Source organism: Gaeumannomyces tritici (genome assembly GCF_000145635.1).
Source record: "Gaeumannomyces tritici R3-111a-1 unplaced genomic scaffold supercont2.24, whole genome shotgun sequence".
Taxonomy (NCBI): domain Eukaryota; kingdom Fungi; phylum Ascomycota; class Sordariomycetes; order Magnaporthales; family Magnaporthaceae; genus Gaeumannomyces; species Gaeumannomyces tritici.
In genome coordinates, this window is record NW_008804568.1 from 1 (window position 1) to 17,119 (window position 17,119).

A 17,119-nucleotide genomic window follows, 5' to 3' on the forward strand; every position below is an offset into this window, starting at 1 on the left:
CCACGGCCACGGCCGGCAGCGCGTGCCGCTGTTCATGTACCCGCTGACGCACGCCTACTTCATGACCTACTTTGCGGTCCTGCAGCGCGCAGAGCGCGCCGTCCGCGCCCTGCTGCCACGGCGGGACTCGGCCGCCAGCCGCGCGCTCGCCATCTTGGCCGCGTCGTACGCCGTCGCCTACGCCGAGACCTTCTTCATGGCCACCGACGGCCTGGCCCGGTACTTTTGGTACCGCGACCGCGCGCGCATGCTGGGCTGGGGCTCGCTGGGCTACGCGGCCTACTTTGTCGCGGGATTGCCCATGGTGCGGCGCGTCGACGGCGGCGGTCGGCGGTGGACCCTCGGCAGAACGGTGCGCGAGGCGGCCGCAACGTGCATGGCCATCCAGGTGCTGCTCGAGGTCTGGGCCAAGCTTGCGGGGCCCTTGTAAACTCTAGGGACAAGTCACGGCTCTCACGTTTTGGGGGACCATTCAACCTCAAGGGCGGCGGGTGTGCCTCGACACAAACGTGATCTTTGCAACACCCAAGTATACAATAATAATATGGCTCCCACGTTAGTGATGCGATTCTACCAATACTTCGTCGTGCCGTCGTTCCAGTGTTGCTACAAACAATATACAATAAAAAAAAACTAGTAGACGTAGACAAAGTCCTCGTTCTTCAGGTCCGTGATGTCCTCAAAGCCCCTCTCGCCAACCGTCTCGTCGTTGAGCGCGTCGTCGTCGTTGGCGACGTCGCGCCTGTCGGCCATGCTGTAGTCGATAATGTGCTCGGGCTTGCCGAGGGCGACGCGCTGGCGGGCGTGGCGCACGTTGAGCACCTTGATGAGCAGCATGCCGGCGCCAAAGAGCACGATGAGCAGCACAAACATGGCCAGGTTGGCGACGAGGCCGCGCGTGTAGGCGGGCCTCTCGTCGCGGCGGAACAGCAGCGGGCCGACGATGTTGCCGACGCTGGAGCCGATGAAGAGCATGGCCGTGGTGACCTTGCGCTTGGTGTCGCCGCCCGTGTTCTGGCCCGACCACGAGTAGATGAGGGGCGAGATGCCCGGGTAGAAGGAGATGATGTAGTAGGCGGCCAGGTTCAGCGCCTGGTCCTCCTTGCCGCGGCCCGTCTTGAGCAGGATGGCGCAGCCGGCGATGGGGCAGATGCACAGCGCCATCAGCACGGGGCCCTTCATCTTGATCTTGTCCGAGAGCCAGGCGCCGCCGAGGGTGGCGATCATCTGGATGGCGCCAAAGGGGATGTTGAAGAGGATGGTGGTGAAGCGGTCGAAGCCGAACGACTCGATGATGAGCGGGCCAAAGGTCGAGATGCCGCCCGAGGGGATGGAGATGACGAGCATGGTCAGGAACCAGACCCACGTCTTGGGGTCGTACATACACTCCCACACGTGGTCCCACTTCCAGACGCCCGAGCCGATGCCCTGCTGGTTCATGCGCAGGCGCTCGACGGCGACGAGCTTGTCGTCGCCCTTGAGGAACTTGGCCGTCATGGGCGAGTCGGGCATCAGGAAGGCCATGACGACGGACCAGGCCACGGTGAGCACGCCGCAGAAGAGGAAGATGATCTGGTACGAGCGCAGCTTGTCCGAATCGATGTGGCCCAGGCCGTAGGTGAGCAGGCTGCCGAGGATGTTGACGACGCCCAGCGTGGCGTACCAGGCGGCGTTGCGCTTGGTCTGCTCGCGGCGGCGGTACCACTGCTGCACGATGGCGACAAAGGTCGGGGCGACCGAGGCCTCGAAGGCGCCGAGGAGCAGGCGCGCGGCCATGAGCCCGCCAAAGTTGTGGGCGGCCGTCATGCCGCAGAGCACGGCGCCCCAGCAGAAGACCATGGCGGTGATGAACTTGCCCGTGGGCAGCTTGACCAGGCTGTAGGCGACCAGCGGCTGGAACACGAGCTGGGCCACGTAGACGACGGAGCCGAGCCACGAGAACTGGTCGCCGACAAGCTTGGCGTCCTCAATCAGGCCAAAGACGGCGGCGTATGAAAGCGTGTTCTTGTCGAGCGACTGGAGGCAGTAAACGACACTGAGGGGAGCGACGGGTTGTTAGTCCAAGTGTCTCACTCGGTGTCTCACCCAGTGCCAAAGTCTCTCCAACACCAAAGTTTGCTACTCACAGCAGAATTGGTAGCAGCCTCATGTCGACGAGGCGCACAACGCGCTTGTTGTTGGCCTGGGTGACCACAACGGTGCGGCCAGCCTCCTTGAGGAACTGCTCGGCCTTGTCGAGGCCCTTGGTGGTCTTGGGCGCGGGCCTGATGGCATCATCGTTGGCCTCTTTGGCGTAGGCGCTCTCGACCTGGGCGGCCTCGGGCGCGACCTCTTTGCCCGAGTCGGAGGGGGTGCCGGCTGCGGCCATGGTGGGCTGCGGCTGCTGTACCTGGGGGTGAGGGTGTCTGCTGTCTCTGCCTCTGATCTACGTCGCGACAAACGCAGAATGGGCCACCGACCGCGATGGAAGAGGGATGAGGGCAGCAGTCAGAAGAGGCGACCCGAACGGCCGGTTCGTCCCTGGTATATGTACGTAGCGGCGCGCAGGGCCCATCCCTCATTCTCCAACCCCAAAGACGGAGCCGAGCGCACCCTTGATCATTTTTTTCCTCCTCAGTCCCCGCAGGGTCACGGCCAATGACTCGAGACCTCATCCACCTGATGGAGCGACGTCTGTTGGTGTGTGCCCCATGGGGACTGGCCGGGGTTGCCGTGGAGGCGGAGATGGCACCAGGAGCGTTGCATCCATCGCCGCCGTCGCTTGTCGGCTGCCCGAGGCGGGACTGGGGTGGCTGGCCAGCGGACTTGGGGTAGTTTACTCCGACTTCCATCCAACATTGAGGAAGCCAAGCTAGCAGCAAGTGCCAGCAATCAGCGCCAGCAACAAGTCCAGGCTCAGCTGCCACCCAAATCCCCATTTTACTCTTGAAAATCAGACCGAGGCCACCCCACCGGCTAGGTCCCCCCCCCCCCCCCCTCAATTTCCCCGACATTGACATTGGCTCCAATAACGGGCTGTGGGGCAAGCGGGGTGGCCCACCCTTGACTGAGCTGGGCGGCTCACGTGCGGAGAAAACCGGACTGTGCGCTCGTCGGGTTTCGGCTGCTTTGTCCGACCACAATCCCCAGCTTTGGCCAGCCACGGCAGCCCTGGCACATCTCCGCCGCCCTCCCTAACCCGTCGAGTCAGGGCCGCGGGGCACCTGTCACGGCGCACCACATGCTACGTAAGGACGCACCGCGGGAGGGTCACAGGCTGTCGTGACGCCCTGCCATTCGGCAGCCACCGCAGCGGGATGCGCGTCCAAGGCATGGCATCCCACCAGGGTCCGGCAGCCTGGAGGACCGCAGTGACGGGGCCCCGCGCGAGTCGGGCGGCGAGCGGCGCCGAAATCAGGAGAGTCGAGTTGAAAAGCGAAAGCTCCCCGCGCATAGCCCTCGTCCCTCCTCCTCGCCCCTCTGTCCGTATGATCCCCCAGTCCGAGACCAGGGGCTTTTTTTGTTGATCTGCTCAACACAGCACACACATCACAATGGGTCAGAACGAGCGCATCCCCGGCTCATGGAGCCTTGAATCCTCCCAGGACGCGGGCGCGCCCTCGGTCAGGCTAGCATCCGCCGACAAGGATCTGCCGTTCACCTTCTCCCTCGAGGCCGTCCGGCCCAACGTCTTCCGCACCACATACACCTCGCCCAGCCACCCGCTGCCACCGCAGCCCTCGGTCACGCGCGCCGAGCCGCAGCTGGGCCAAGCTACCGTCGCTGTCAAGTCGCTGGGCAACAAGCGGCGCAGGATCGAGGTGGCCGACGCCGTTGTCGAGCTGGACTGGAGCGGCGACACGCCGCTGCTCAACGTGTCGCTGGCCGGCCAGGAAGACAAGGCACCGCTGCTGCAGGACGTGCCCAACCGCGGCTACACGGTCGACGGCGACGGTGTGGCGCACTACACGCGCTACAACCGCAACACGCTGCACGTCGGCCTCGGAGAGAAGGCGGCGCCCATGGACCTGTCGGGCCGCAGCTTCAAGATAACGGCCACGGACAGCTTCGGCTACGACGCCTACCGCACCGACCCGCTGTACAAGCACATCCCGCTGCTCATCAACGCTACGCCCAGCGGGTGCGTCGCCACCTTCTCGACCAGCCAGTCGCGCGGCGAGTACTCGGTCGGGTGCGAGATGGACGGCATGTGGGGCTTCTACAAGGTTTACCGCCAGGACCACGGCGGCCTCGAGCAGTACATCATTGTGGGCAAGACACTCCAGGAGGTCGTCACCACGTACGCTGCCGTGCTAGCCGGCTTCCCGCTGTTGGTGCCGCGCTGGGCCATGGGTTACCTTTCGGGCGGGTACAAGTACTGCATGCTGGACTCGCCTCCGGCCGGGCAGGCGCTGGTGGAGCTGGCGCTCAAGATGAAGGAGCACGGCATCCCGTGCTCGGCCTACCAGATGTCGAGCGGCTACCACGTCGACAAGGTGCGCCACGTCTTCAACTGGAACCGCCACCGCTTCCCGGACCCGGAGGCCTGGATCAAGGAGCAGCACCGGCTGGGCGTGCGGCTCATCGCCAACGTCAAGCCCTACGTCATCGCCAGCCACCCGGACTACCAGATGCTCAAGGACGCCGGCGCGCTGTTCACGGACCCGCACACGGGCAAGGGTGCCGTGACCAAGCTGTGGAGCGCCGGCGGCGGCGAAAGCGCCGATGGTGGCCACATCGACTTCACGTCCAAGGCCGGCTTCGAGTGGTGGTACAACGGGACAAAGAAGTTGGCCGAGGAGGGCATCGACTGCATCTGGAACGACAACAACGAGTACACCATCACCGACGACGGCTGGAAGTGCGCGCTCAACCTGGACCGACCGGGCCTCACGGCGGCCGAGGGCAGCGGCGGGGCGGTGCCTGAGGCGCTCAAGGCACGGCCCGATGTCGGGCTCTGGGGCCGGGGCCTGCACACGGAGCTGCACGGCAAGGCATCGCACGACGCGCTGCTGGCCGTGCGGCCGGACGAACGGCCGTTTGTGCTGACGCGCAGCGCGACGGCGGGCACGATGCGGTACGCGGCCAGCTCGTGGAGCGGCGACAACACGACGAGCTGGGAGTCGATGAAGGCTGCCAACGCCATCTCGCTGACGGCGGGCATGTCGCTCCTGCAGTGCTACGGGCACGACATTGGCGGGTTCGAGGGCCCGCAGCCGAGCCCGGAGCTGCTGCTGCGTTGGGTGCAGCTGGGCTGTCACTCGCCGCGATTCGCCATCAACTGCTTCAAGACGAGCACCGAGGACAACTCGGTCGGCGACGTCATCGAGCCGTGGATGCACCCGTCCATCACCCACCTGGTGCGCGACGCCATCAAGCGCCGCTACGCCATGATCCCTTACCTGTACTCGCTCGCCCTGCTGAGCCACACCACGGCCGTGCCGCCCCAACGCTGGACCGGCTGGGGCTATGAGGCCGACCCGGAGGTGTGGACCAGCCGCGTGCTCAAGGACGGCGAGACGCAGTACCTGCTGGGAGACTCGCTGCTGGTGGGCGGCGTTTACGAGCCCGGCGTGCGTCACGCGCGCGTCTACCTGCCCAAGGCGTCGGACGACGACGAGGGCTTCGTCAACACCAAGGCCCCATACCAGCACATGGCGGCGGGCCAGTGGGTCGACATTGACGCCGAGTGGCACGGCGCCGGCATCCCCGTGCTGGGCAAGGTGGGCAAGGCGCTGCCCGTGGGCCGCGACGTGCAGGTGCTGTCTGCGGGCGAGAAGGAGAACGTGGCGTCGCTGCCGCTCGACGACTACCGCGCCGTCGAGCTGTTCCCGCCGCCGGGCGCCAGCAAGGGCGGGCGCTGGGGCTCGACCACGTGGCTCGAGGACGACGGCGTGTCGGTGCAGCACAAGAACCGCATCTCGTCGTACACGTTTGAGTACACGGCTACCAAGGGCGAGATCAAGACCAAGTTCAACCGCGACGAGTCGTCGGGCTTCGTGGCGCCGTGGAAAACTTTGGTGGCGATCCTGCCGCCAGGCGACGAGCGGAAGGTGGTCAGCGAGGATGGCAGGACGGTCAAGGCGCTCGGTGTGGACGAGAGGGGGCGCACCAGGTTCGAGCTAAGCTGAGGCGCCCACAGGTAGTATGGGTGGATGAAGGAGAAGCCGGTTAGAAGGAGAAAATAAAACAAGTCACACTGCATATTTGATCGTGTCCAGTACAGTGCCAGAACTCTCGGAGAATGCGGAGAAGACATGGTGGGGAAATGGAGAAGTGGGTCGGTCTCCGTGGGGTGGGTTTGTGGTTTGAGGGATTCATCAGACCGGGGTTTTCAGCCGCACCCTCAGTGCTCAAAACCGGCCTTTCCCCTGCTTTCTCCGACCGGCGCAGGTCCTGCGTCCCAAACATCGGCCAGTCCCGCCGAGCTGCAATTTTGGACCAATGGAAGATGCCCTGCCAGACGAGGCGCCAACGCCAAACCCCCGCAAGAAGAGAATTCCGGTAGGCAGACAAGACGAAGAAGACTCGTGCCTGGCATCAAAACGATTCCTAACATGCACGTCGCCTAATCCAGCGAGCCTGTGCTGCTTGCCGCCGATCCAAGGTAGCATCGATCCCCCCTGTCGAGATGACATGCCGTCCACGATGCAAGACTGACGCCCCCGCAGGTGAAATGCGACGAGCAGCGCCCCTGCTCGCGCTGCAAGTCATTCGGTAAAGACTGCGTCTTTGCAGAAAGGCCCCCAGATCCCTACGAGTCCCTCAGGGACGAGATTGAGTCTCTTAAAGCAAGGCTCCACACTCAACACCAGGCACATCCTACCTCCAGCCCAGGCTGGCCCGCAGGCGCTGTTGATGGAGCATCCAGCCGCCCGCAGGGCGGCCCTGCCAGCGTGGGTGCCATCGACATCGCGTCTCCCTCGGTCCCAACAAGCACCCCAATGGGTGGCAGCTCCGCATCGCCAGGGACCGTCACCACCATCACGTCCGCCGCCACCATTGGCTTTGGCGCCCTTGGCCTGCAGGGCGGCAGCGGACAGACGGCGGCGGCGAGGGCTCCCAAGAGGCGGAAGCAGTCTCACTACGAGGTCGCCACGCTGTCGGCCCCAGACCTAGTCAACGCCGGCGTGATCACGGCGCAGGATGCCGAGGCTTACTTCCGCGCCTTCTTCTCGGGCTGCCACCGCTTCGTGCCCGTCTTTGATCCAGGCCACGACACCATGGACTCAGTCCGCCGCCGGAGCCCGCTGCTGTTTGGCACCATCTGCTCCGTCGGCTGCCGCGTCCTGTCGGGCCCCGACTCCCACCACTGCCGCCTGCTGGGGTTCCACACACAGCGCATGCTCAACGCTGCCGTTCTGGCTCCCAGCCCGACGCGGGGTAGCGTCTCGCCCCCAGGCTCCAAATGCTCGGTCGAGACGATACAGGCCTTGCTGGTTAAAGCCTGCTACGCGTCGGAGCGGTCACTCCTCGTGGTCATCGCCATGCGCATGGCCATAGACCTGGGCCTCCCCGAGGCCTACGACACGCTCACCGCAAGGTCTGCTTCCCGCAGGAGCAGGGGCTGCGCCGCCGGCAAAGGAGGACCGGGAGCAGGACGGCGCGACGACAGCTCGGCCGCGGGCGGCGACGAGGGCGACGAGGAGGCGGCGCTGATGCGCAAGACGCGCACGTGGCTCCACATCGCTGTCATGAGCCACATCATGCACGTCGACGCCGGCGACCTCCCCACGCTGCGCTTCCGCGGCGCCGCCAGCCGCTGCCGCATCCTCCTCGAGTCCCAGTCGGCTACGGACGAGGACCTCCACCTGCTCCCGCAGGTCGAGCTAAACGCCATCCGCGCTCGCATCCGGGCCTCGCTGGCCCAGCTGTCCAGCGGTGGCGGCAGCAGCAACTGCAACAGCAGTGGCAGCAACAGCCCCGGCGCGCACTGCGGCGGCGGCGGCGGCGATGACGAGGCGCTGATGGACGTGGTGCGCGGGGCACGCATCGACATCGACGTGTGGTTCGGCGACTGGACGCGCGTGCTGGCGCCGCACCTGGCGCGGCTGCCCTGGCTGGCGCCCAACCTGGCCGTGCAGCGCTTCTGGTCCGACGGCATGGCCATGTGCTCGGCCGTGCGCTGCCTAGGGCTCGAGGACGTGAGTGCCATGACGCCCGCCCAGCGCGCCGTCCTGCTCATGGCCAAGGCCTCGCTGCGTGACCACCTCGACGTGGTGCTGCAGGAGCCGCGCCTGTATCTGGCCAACCTGCGCTACGCCGCCGATTTTGTGTGGGCCAAGAACGCCTTTTGCCTGCTGCTGCTGCTGAAGCTGGACATGCTCCTGCCGGACGGCGACGACGATGAGGACGATGACGGCGGTGGTGGTGTGGGTGGCCGCGCCGCGCTGGTCGCCAAGAGCCGCGCCCTGCTGGCCGAGTTCGCCCGGTCCGTGGGGCCCAACAGCGGCGGCGGCGGCGGTGCGGGTGCGGGGACTGCCAAGAGCAACACGGGCGCCATGTACCTGCACCTGGTCAGGGTGAGCATCGAAAAGTACAGCCAGGCGCTGCAGTCCGACGCCAGCCGCGGCGACGGCATCCCACCAGCGAACGTGCCACCGCTGCCGCCTCCCGTGTCTGCAGAGATGGCAGCGGCCGGCAGCGACGGCAGAGGCGTGACAGCGGTCTCTGGCCCTCCTGGCACCGGGGCGGCGGTGTCGGCGTCGGCGCCAGCTCCGGCAGCCGGAGAGGGCGGGCAAACGGACCTCGAGTCCTTCGTTCCGGACCAGTTCGTGTTCGAGTGGGACTTCCCGGGGCTTACACTCTTCTCGTCGCCCACCACCGAGGCCACGTGGTTCGACGACTTTTTGACGGGGGCCCTGGACGGCGCCGACGACTTTTACGGCGGCCTGGGGTGGGCTTCGGTGGACTTTTCCGTCTAACTGGGGGGGTGCGTGTCGTCCCCTAGCTGTCGCACCCAGGCTTGGTAGATGACCATTCTGTCCCGCCGCGTACAATGTCGGTGTAGGTCGGCACGCTGTGGGAACCAACACGTGTCCGCGTCACTCCAGATCTGTAGCGCCGTCGCATTACCGTCCGCCTTTGCCCTGCATCACCCTGTCCGTTTACGCTTCCGTCGCGAGCCCGTGAGCCACAGTCCGTCCACCCATCGTATTCGTGTCCAAGACCTAATGATGGTGCGAACAGGCGAGACGTGGCGCAAAACCCTTTCTGACCCTTCCTTGGGGCAAACACGCTAAACTGTGCCGACCCGGAAACACTGGATCCAAACAAAGCGTTTGTTTGCCAGATGCCTGCCACCCTGCGTCTTGGGACGGACACGTTGCCGCCCCTTGTTTCCTCCAGCTCCCCTTTCCCACGGCTTTGTGCGATGCGGCTGCAAACAGAAACAGGCCAAGCGCCCCAGCCACACGGCCGACGACCTCGGGGTGGGACAGAGACGGCATCTCACAGGGCTGTGCTTCGACGGGCGGGCCTGGACACCCCGCCCGTCCGTCCGCCGAGACATGTGCGGGCGTAATATCGTCAAGAGCTTCCGTGGCCAGGGCTTGTGCCTACGGCCAGAAAGCCTCTCCTTGCCCACCATCCCACCATCATGGGCACCATCCTTGCGAGGCGTGACCTGACCCATCAAGCTACCCAACCCTCCTACCGGCTCTAGCGGAGCCTGTGCGCACTCTGGCCCGCTCGGCCACGGTGCGATACACTACCGCAGGCCCCTACCGCTAGCCCGTCTTCCCGCCCTAATGCAGGGCTCGCCGACGGTGGGACAAATCGCGGGCCAGAGCACACACGGTCCGCAGAGGCCGCCGCGTGCGCCTAGACCAACGATTCTGCCCATGGAAAAATCTTTTGCGCCTGCTGCTGCACCCTCCCCGCACTTCCCCATGCTATCCCATCGCCCCGGCGCGGGTCCAGCCAACGGACCACGTGAAACGAGCTTGGGAAGCATCTAGCCGTGCCAGCAAGGAGACTAGGAGAAAAAGCCCGGAAGCTGCAGCATTCTCTCCCCTTCCCTTCCGAGCAGTTGTTTTTTTTTTTTTTCGTGCCGTCAGCCACGTCCCCGGGGGGAGCACATGGAGGCATGCGGCCATCCGCGTCCCCCCTTTGCCTGCCGGCCAGCGTGCGGCGCGCGAACGCGACCTGAATGCTGCGCGTTGCACCGCGGTGCCCCCCCGCGCGCGTGCTGGCACGCCTCGTCCCTCGTCGTGGTTGGCTCGCCCCCACCCCCACAGGTCGATGGGCAGCGAGCCCGGCAAAGCAAAGCAAAGCAAAGCAAAGCAGAGAGGCTCGGGGTGCTAAACCCCTAGCGCCCAAGGGTGGCCCGTATTGCTCCCACTAAAGGAGGGGTCGGGTGGGTGGAACAGGCATGAATAGGAGGACAAGCGGCAGAGGCCAGCCCTATCGGAACCATCCGCGCCTCACCAGAAGCAGCACACGAAGCCCCCGCGTCGTCCTTTTTCGGACGGTAGCACCGCCCACACACACACACACACACACACACACACACACATACACGAGCGAAATGCGAAAGAAGCGTTCCCACACATTCCACCAGCCCACCATAGGGTACCTCGCCCCCCTCCCTGCCATGGACAGCCCCGTCCTCAGCTCGTGCGACATCGACGCAGCAGCCAAGCCCCTCCCCGACTGCACCTCTCCACCCTCCCCCGACCAGCCGGAGCCGGAGCAGGAGCAGGATTTTACTTTTTATCTCCGTTCTCGTAAACTTCAGCTTGCGGGTGGTGCCACCAGCCAGAGCACAAGCCGAGATGGACAACTCATCCCATCCCCTGGGCCCCTCCCTCTTTTTTTTTTTGGCCGCTTCGGCTTCCTACCGCGACGCTAGGGCCTAACCCAATAGCCTCGCCCATCCCCCGGACCCGCCCGGGTTATACCGCGCTGCTCTCCGCCCCCTCCTATCCTCCAATTCCATCGATCCATCCCTCCGTCCTCCGTGCGCGCCCCCGTGTCCCCGTCGTCGCACCACACGTTCCCCCTCCGGGCATAGGCAGGGGTGGATGACCCCACCCTTTGACCGAGCCCTTTTCGTTGGAGACACAGGGCCCGGCCGTCGGGGTCTCGGGAGGAGGGAAGGAAAGAAAAGACGCGGTCGAGACTGCTCCCCTCCCAGCCTGGCGCCGTGCCCCACGTCTCCAGTGCCACCGTCCTCCCCTCCTCGTCGGCTCCCCTCCGTCTCGCAAGTCATAGACCCGACGCGGCGTGACACAGGCCCGCGCCCCCGTCCCACACAGCCCGCCCAGGCGGCCTGGACCCCCCCTCAATCGTGCCCGCTCCCGGCCCGCTGCCACCTGCACGGGCGATGCCCGCGCTGCCTCCCTCCTCCATGTCGGCACCCGCCAAGGACAAAGAATGGAGGGCTGTGACAAGATGTCGGGTGCAACGCGGAGGGCACCACTACGACGATAGGCATCGAGAAAAGTGGGACACTATAACAAGTCTCATCGGGAGGCGCCACAGGACGGGGCTTGCGCAGGTTTGTTCCTGTTGTCAGATTTGCCCATGTAACCGAAGACATTATGCCAGGGCAGGAATCACGAGATGGTGCTTCCAATATTGGGGAAATGTCGCGTCCCTTGACGCTTTGGTTTTAAATTCGAGGCCAGCTGGCGGCGCTCGCGGCGCGCAGGGCTCTTTTTTTTTCTGTTTTTACATATACATGTCTTTTTCTCTCCCCAACACTGACCAAGCCTGGGGAGCGAAGTAAATAGGGGTTTAAAAAAAAGACATTGGAGGATTTAGGATAATAGGCATTTAAGGATTTAAGAGACTGGGGCAGTACAGTTCGGTGCGTTCAAGCACAACAAGGGGGATCCGCCAGTAATCCCGTGTAATAATCATACTTTGCGCGCACGCGCTCTGGGCGCAGGGGGCTTTTCAAACGGTGACAGGGAAAGGGAGAGACAAAATATTACATGCAACAAAGCCGTGACAATCCTGATCAAGGTAGTCGTGACGTCAAAGCGTCCCGCGCCTGCAAAGAGCGTAGGTGTAGTTGGGGCAGATGGGGGTGCGGGTGATTTGTTCATGGAGTAGCTCGTAGCAGCGTGCCGCCCGGCATTCGTTAAGAGGGCAATGCGATCGTAAATCAAAATGGTAATGAGCGTAACAGTAAGCGTAACAGTGAGCGTGGTGGTAGTCGTTATAACCAACGTAGTCGTCGTTGTAGGTGGCCTGAGGGTATTGTGGCTTGGCCGAGGGGAAAGACAAAATGATAAATGAAGCAAAAAATGGTTCCAGCATATTCTCCAGGCGGGGGAGCAGGAAAAGAGTGTGCCGCCATGGAGGAGGTATCAAGTCTATCGTCGAGGCGTGAAAAAAGGAGTCCTTGTCGGGTCTCGGTACATCCGGTGGTATCATAACAAAAGGCGCCGCCAAAAGCGAGCACGAAAAGAGTCGCAAGATAGCAGGGTAGAAAGATGGGAAAATAAGGGGAAAATAAGGGGAAAAGCGCAACCGTGATTTTGGGTCCGTCCGCAACGCCGTGCTAGGTGGTTTAGATTTTGGGGTAAGATGGGTGGGTCGGTTCGTGAGCGAGCGCTTGTCTTGTTGCTGTCGGGCGATGATTATTTCTTAAGCCCAACACGGCCCACAAGGCTCCTCCAGAATTTACAGGCGCTCCTCTCCCGGGCGGGAGACAGGTTGCGGGCAACAGCGGCGTCGCGCACCATGGGGCCCACGATGTCCTCGTCGCCAAGGTCGGGGAACTTGGTCTTGACATCGATCATGCGCGTGACAGTCGAGGGCGAGACTTCCTCCTGCTGACGGCGCCAGCGAAGAGCCTCAGAGGCATCGCCGTTGCCGTTACAGATGGCGGCGAAGCGGTCAACGACCGAATCGTGAGCGATGCGCCACTCTTGTTCGACCTCGGCCCACTTGGCCTCCGTCAGCGAGTACGTCTTGGATGTGGTGCCGTAGTGCTCGCCCGTGCGCATCAGGTGTTTGGTGAAGTTGACACGCGCCTGGTCCCAGTCGGCCCGCAGAGCCTGCAGAACCAGGAGATCCACCTCTTCGGGGACGTACGGCTTGGGCAGGACAGTGAAGTTGGCATGGCCCAGCCGGTCGGACCACGAGTCGTGGAGGTCGAGGCTAAACATGGGAGACGGCATCTCGGGGGTATAAATCGTCGCGGGAGTCGACAGACTCGAGCTGGCGCCATGGCGGAAGGAGGATATAGACGGCCTCGTGCTCAGCGCAGGCGACGGAAAGAACAGAGGCGAACCCAGGTCCGACACGGCACTGGGAAGCTGGTGCGGCTCCATCTTGGGGAATTCAAGAGGCGACTGCGGAGCCGAGGGCGCAGCCGACGGAGAGCCCGGGGTCATGAGGGGAGGCAGCAGAGGCGTCGTTGCCTGGCCACGTTCGCGCTCCAGGTCACGGCCGACGGCATTGGCAGCGGCAATGTCGAGAGGGGCGGGAATGGAGATGCTGTCAGAGCTTTCGTAGAAAGACAGGGCGGGAGTCGAAGGCAGCGGCGGCTCGTTGCTTCGGTCGAGGGTGCGGCGGCGGCCGTGTCCGGAAACCGACGACGACCTGCTCGAGGTTGCAATGGAGAGCGACGGGCGGTGGATCGAAAGCGAGGGGCGGTGTTCCAGCGTGATGTCGGAGCCGATGCTCAGACTCAGCGCATTGGCTCGCCTCTCGGACGACCGCCATCGTGACAGGCTAGGCAGGCGGCTGCTAAGACGAGCCGTGAAGCCAGACAGGGGCGACTCAAATCCGCTGCGCCCGCGTGGCCTCTTGGCGTTGTTTGGGCTAGAGCTGAGGTCGCTGTCGGTCATGAAGCCAGTCTCGTAGTCAACCTCGTAAATCGGGGAGGAGAAGCTGTTGGGCTGGCTGGCACTGCCATGGTCACACGGCTCGCTGCCTGAGGACGAGGTTCGCGCGTTATGTTAGCAAGCTGGGCAAGACAGAGAGACAAGGGGTGAGCTCAAGCTCGCGGCGTGGCATACATAGGCAGTAGGAGCCGTTGTCCAGAATCTCAGAACCGTCGGGAGATTCGTAGAGCGGCAGCACGGTATCGTCAACATCGTCCCTTTCGAGTGGGTCTTCCTGGACATCGGGCAGTAACCGTTTGGGCGTTTTGCTGACGGGTGCGCCGGGGGTGACAGGCGAGACACTAGGAGCATGTGAGGCGGTTGCGCTGACAGGGGAAGAGACGGAATCCGATAGACACGGCGAGGACTGGGCGAGGTCGAGCGACGAGGTGGAGCTCGAGTATCGGACGTGCCCGCCGCGCTGGGAGAAGGTGGGAGTGACGGGCGAGGCGATGTCGGAGGAGGAGTTGTTATCGACGACGTAGATGTAGGCCTGCTCAAACTCTTCCTGGCGCTGCTGCTGCACCTTGCGGCGCTCGACAAGCTGTGGCAGAAACAGCGGCTTTAACCTGGACGACATGGTGACTGCGTGGTTGTGCGTGGTGTGAGAGCTCGTGTTAGGCGGGCATCAACGACGGCAGCGCGCGCGACGTGTAGGCGATCGACGCCGCTGTGTTCAACGAGGACTCGAGCGATTGTTGCGCGTTGGTGATGTCGAGATGTCAAGTATGTTGTGTGTATGTGTGTTTTTTGTTGTTGCTGCTGTTGCGGGGAGATCAGCAGCGTTGTGGCCAGCGGGGCGTTGGTAGTTGCCAATTGCGGGCTAATAAAGGCGGCGGCTGGGATTTTGCAAGCAGCAAAAAGATTCTGGGCGGGCGCTGGTTGCGGATTCTGGGGGCAGCGTCGAATGGATAAATCAATCGAACGCAAGCACTGGGACGCTAGGTCCAGTCAGGAATAACTGGAACCCAACGGAAACTCAATCAGGCGGTGCGTGTGCGTCCAGCCAGCAAAGCAAGCAGAGGATGAGGGTGGGGTGGGGAAAATGGCGGGCCCTGGTTGGTGGAAATGTGGGCCCGGTTGCGTGCTGGTTGCGTGCCGGTTGGCTGGTTTTGCTGGGGGCTTGCCGGTGGGGTTGCTGGGATGACGCTGTTCGCTGCTGGTTCTGGTGCTTTTCCGAGGCGCAGGGATTAGGTCCTCTAGCTCTCAAGCTTGAATGCAACCCGTGCTTGCTGCACCCGGCCGCCTCGGCTTTTCTGACCAGCCCGGGGAAAGCCAAAAATGCCCAATTGACGAGTGACGGCGGTGTGCAGTCGACCGTCAAGTGCGAGTATCCCGCGCGACTCTGCGGCAGCTGCTGGGGCCGGCTGGCGGCGCGTGGGGTGCAGAAGAGCTGGAGAGGCGACACTGGTCCACGTGTTGCTGTTACTACCTGGCAGCTCGGTCGGGCAGCCGGCCGGATTCCTGTCCTTCAGGCGACGACGGAGTGGTCGGGCGGAAGCGGTCTGGTCTGTCGTTTAGGCCGGCGAACCTGGTCGGCCAATGCTTTGCGGGAGGGAAAGAAAAAAAGAGACGACGAAGAAGATGAGAAGAAGCCCGGTCGTCCAATCGTTCAGATGCAGCCCGGCACGGTTGGAACGGCGCTCCAGGCGGGTGGACAAGGGCTCCAAATTTTACCAAAGCTTTCGCGCTGCGATGGCTGCTGCTGCTCCTGCAGGCTTCCGGTTTGGCTGGACTGGCAGCCCAAAACTCAAAACGGTCGTCACACGTGATCCGGCAGAGATGACCAGACGCAACGAGCCAACGGGACGGGCCAATCGAGCGCTTGCGCGTGTTGCGGCCGGGTCCGTCGGCTGGGAAGCGAGCTCTTCTGGCAGCCAATCGCGGGCCACCAAGTCACGAGTGGGTGTGTGCGAGAATGTTTTTGTTTTTTGGTGTGTCGATGGATGTTTGCTATTGCTGAGCACCAAGGAAATCAAGGACGGCCGAGGACGAGGGCGGCAGACCTCCAGCATGTATAGCACAAGCAAGCCCGACGACCCTCCGCCTGTCTCGCCGTCCAGCACAGACGAGTCGCAACACCCATCGACGCGGGACGGGCCAGGCAGGGGCGTCGGCAAGGGGCCTCTTCCACCGCATGTGGGTTGTGGATGCAGCGTGGCAGCGAGAGCCTGCACCAGCACAACCAGCAAAGCGTCTAGGCAGACAAAAACGACAAAACGCAGGCTTGGGAGAAGGCGGGAGTGTGGAGCAGGCGACCTTCGCGGTCGCTGGCGGAAGCTGCGGAGCACTTCCCCTGGTCCCGGTCCTCAGCGCCGGTGCCAGCAAGCGACCCGGCCCACTGGACACCACCACAGCACCATGCCTTTTTTGAACTGTCTTGCCCCAGGGGTGCTGACTCGAACTCCACTGCGATCTGCCGCCATTTCTGCTTTTTTTTTCGTCTGCCGCTTATTGCTGTTGCTGCGCCAGGCACAAGCTCGGCCAGAATAAAAAAAAACAAGAGGCCAGGCCGACCCCATATCCCGCCTGGCACGTCCCCCAGACGGTCTAAGAGCTTCGTTCGGCTCGTTTTCACCGCGACGGGAACAAGCTGCCTACCAACCGACCTCGCCAGGGACACAGTTTGTGCATCCGCGGGCTTATGGCTTCATGTCTGACAGCGCTGCTGATGCTAATAGGCACCGCTAGGACAAGCCATGTTGACCCTGAGTCCAAGGACTTTTCTCGTTCATGCGCTGTTGCTCGGCCTGGGCGATGCATCTCGCATGCTTCTGGAAAACCCTTAAAGTCCTCGCATAAAAGTCTCATATCGTGACATGCATATCGAAGGAGCGGATCATATATTGTCTTATCACGCCTCTTCCTTTACACCCATGTCCCCCCTGCAGCGATCCCCACCTGACTGGACCAAAGGATTGCTTGTGATTTTTTCTTCCTTTTTTTTTTGCCCACGTTCAGCCATACTCGTGCGGGCTAAAAGCGCCTGCAATTTAACGGTCCTCCGGAGTAAAGTGCGGCGGGGCAATTCGACGTTTTCGGGGCAATTCGACGTTTTTTTTGTAACACTTTTCCCTACCCAAATTAGCTAGAAACCAATGTATCGCCGAAAAAGGTAATAAGCCGCCCACCACTTTTTGCACGGTGCACAAAAAAATTAAAAGTAAAAGGCGTAAATTAAATTAAGCAAAAAATAAAGTTATTTAAAGCAAATCCGTACCGGTTAAATTAATAACCGGTTTGTAATTTGGATTTACTTTTTTTTCGTTATTCGTAATTTCCGGTAACGAAATTTCGTA

The 17,119-nt window shown here is 62.8% G+C and overlaps 9 protein-coding genes across 9 annotated transcripts; 7 read left to right on the top strand and 2 right to left on the bottom strand.

Moving 5' to 3' along the window:
• GGTG_13626 (hypothetical protein) lies at nucleotides 1–606 on the top strand. Its single transcript, XM_009231543.1, has one exon. It carries the CDS (start codon nucleotides 35–37, stop codon nucleotides 428–430), a length of 396 nt encoding a protein of 131 aa, XP_009229807.1. The 5' UTR covers nucleotides 1–34; the 3' UTR covers nucleotides 431–606.
• GGTG_13627 (allantoate permease) lies at nucleotides 467–2,971 on the bottom strand. The gene is made up of 2 exons (XM_009231544.1): nucleotides 2,127–2,971; nucleotides 467–2,035 (listed from the first exon to the last, which is right to left on the bottom strand). The coding sequence occupies exons 1-2, from the start codon at nucleotides 2,366–2,368 to the stop codon at nucleotides 634–636; spliced, it is 1,644 nt and encodes a 547-aa protein (XP_009229808.1). The 5' UTR covers nucleotides 2,369–2,971; the 3' UTR covers nucleotides 467–633.
• Nucleotides 2,972–3,095: 124 nt separating this feature from the next.
• Nucleotides 3,096–6,190, top strand: GGTG_13628 (neutral alpha-glucosidase ab). Its single transcript, XM_009231545.1, has one exon. It carries the CDS (start codon nucleotides 3,534–3,536, stop codon nucleotides 6,108–6,110), a length of 2,577 nt encoding a protein of 858 aa, XP_009229809.1. The 5' UTR covers nucleotides 3,096–3,533; the 3' UTR covers nucleotides 6,111–6,190.
• A 643-nt stretch (nucleotides 6,191–6,833) lies between these two features.
• Nucleotides 6,834–8,903, top strand: GGTG_13629 (hypothetical protein; the record flags this gene model as incomplete). Its single annotated transcript, XM_009231546.1, has 1 exon — nucleotides 6,834–8,903. Exon 1 carries the CDS (start codon nucleotides 6,924–6,926, stop codon nucleotides 8,901–8,903), a length of 1,980 nt encoding a protein of 659 aa, XP_009229810.1. The 5' UTR covers nucleotides 6,834–6,923.
• Nucleotides 8,904–10,507: 1,604 nt separating this feature from the next.
• Nucleotides 10,508–11,003, top strand: GGTG_13630 (hypothetical protein; the record flags this gene model as incomplete). Its single annotated transcript, XM_009231547.1, has 1 exon — nucleotides 10,508–11,003. The coding sequence occupies one exon, from the start codon at nucleotides 10,508–10,510 to the stop codon at nucleotides 10,829–10,831; it is 324 nt and encodes a 107-aa protein (XP_009229811.1). The 3' UTR covers nucleotides 10,832–11,003.
• Nucleotides 11,004–11,022: 19 nt separating this feature from the next.
• Nucleotides 11,023–11,750, top strand: GGTG_13631 (hypothetical protein; the record flags this gene model as incomplete). The annotated part of the gene is made up of 2 exons (XM_009231548.1): nucleotides 11,023–11,479; nucleotides 11,715–11,750. Exons 1-2 carry the CDS (start codon nucleotides 11,306–11,308, stop codon nucleotides 11,748–11,750), a joined length of 210 nt encoding a protein of 69 aa, XP_009229812.1. The 5' UTR covers nucleotides 11,023–11,305.
• Nucleotides 11,517–14,791, bottom strand: GGTG_13632 (hypothetical protein). The gene is made up of 2 exons (XM_009231549.1): nucleotides 13,956–14,791; nucleotides 11,517–13,870 (listed from the first exon to the last, which is right to left on the bottom strand). Exons 1-2 carry the CDS (start codon nucleotides 14,398–14,400, stop codon nucleotides 12,570–12,572), a joined length of 1,746 nt encoding a protein of 581 aa, XP_009229813.1. The 5' UTR covers nucleotides 14,401–14,791; the 3' UTR covers nucleotides 11,517–12,569.
• Nucleotides 14,792–14,865: 74 nt separating this feature from the next.
• Nucleotides 14,866–15,328, top strand: GGTG_13633 (hypothetical protein; the record flags this gene model as incomplete). Its single annotated transcript, XM_009231550.1, has 2 exons — nucleotides 14,866–14,949; nucleotides 15,134–15,328. Coding segments are annotated over 2 exons (279 nt in total), but the record flags the coding sequence as incomplete, so codon positions are not given.
• Nucleotides 15,329–15,390: 62 nt separating this feature from the next.
• On the top strand, nucleotides 15,391–17,006 carry GGTG_13634 (hypothetical protein; the record flags this gene model as incomplete). Its single annotated transcript, XM_009231551.1, has 3 exons — nucleotides 15,391–15,959; nucleotides 16,046–16,211; nucleotides 16,909–17,006. The coding sequence occupies exons 1-3, from the start codon at nucleotides 15,405–15,407 to the stop codon at nucleotides 17,004–17,006; spliced, it is 819 nt and encodes a 272-aa protein (XP_009229815.1). The 5' UTR covers nucleotides 15,391–15,404.
• Nucleotides 17,007–17,119: the final 113 nt, after the last annotated feature.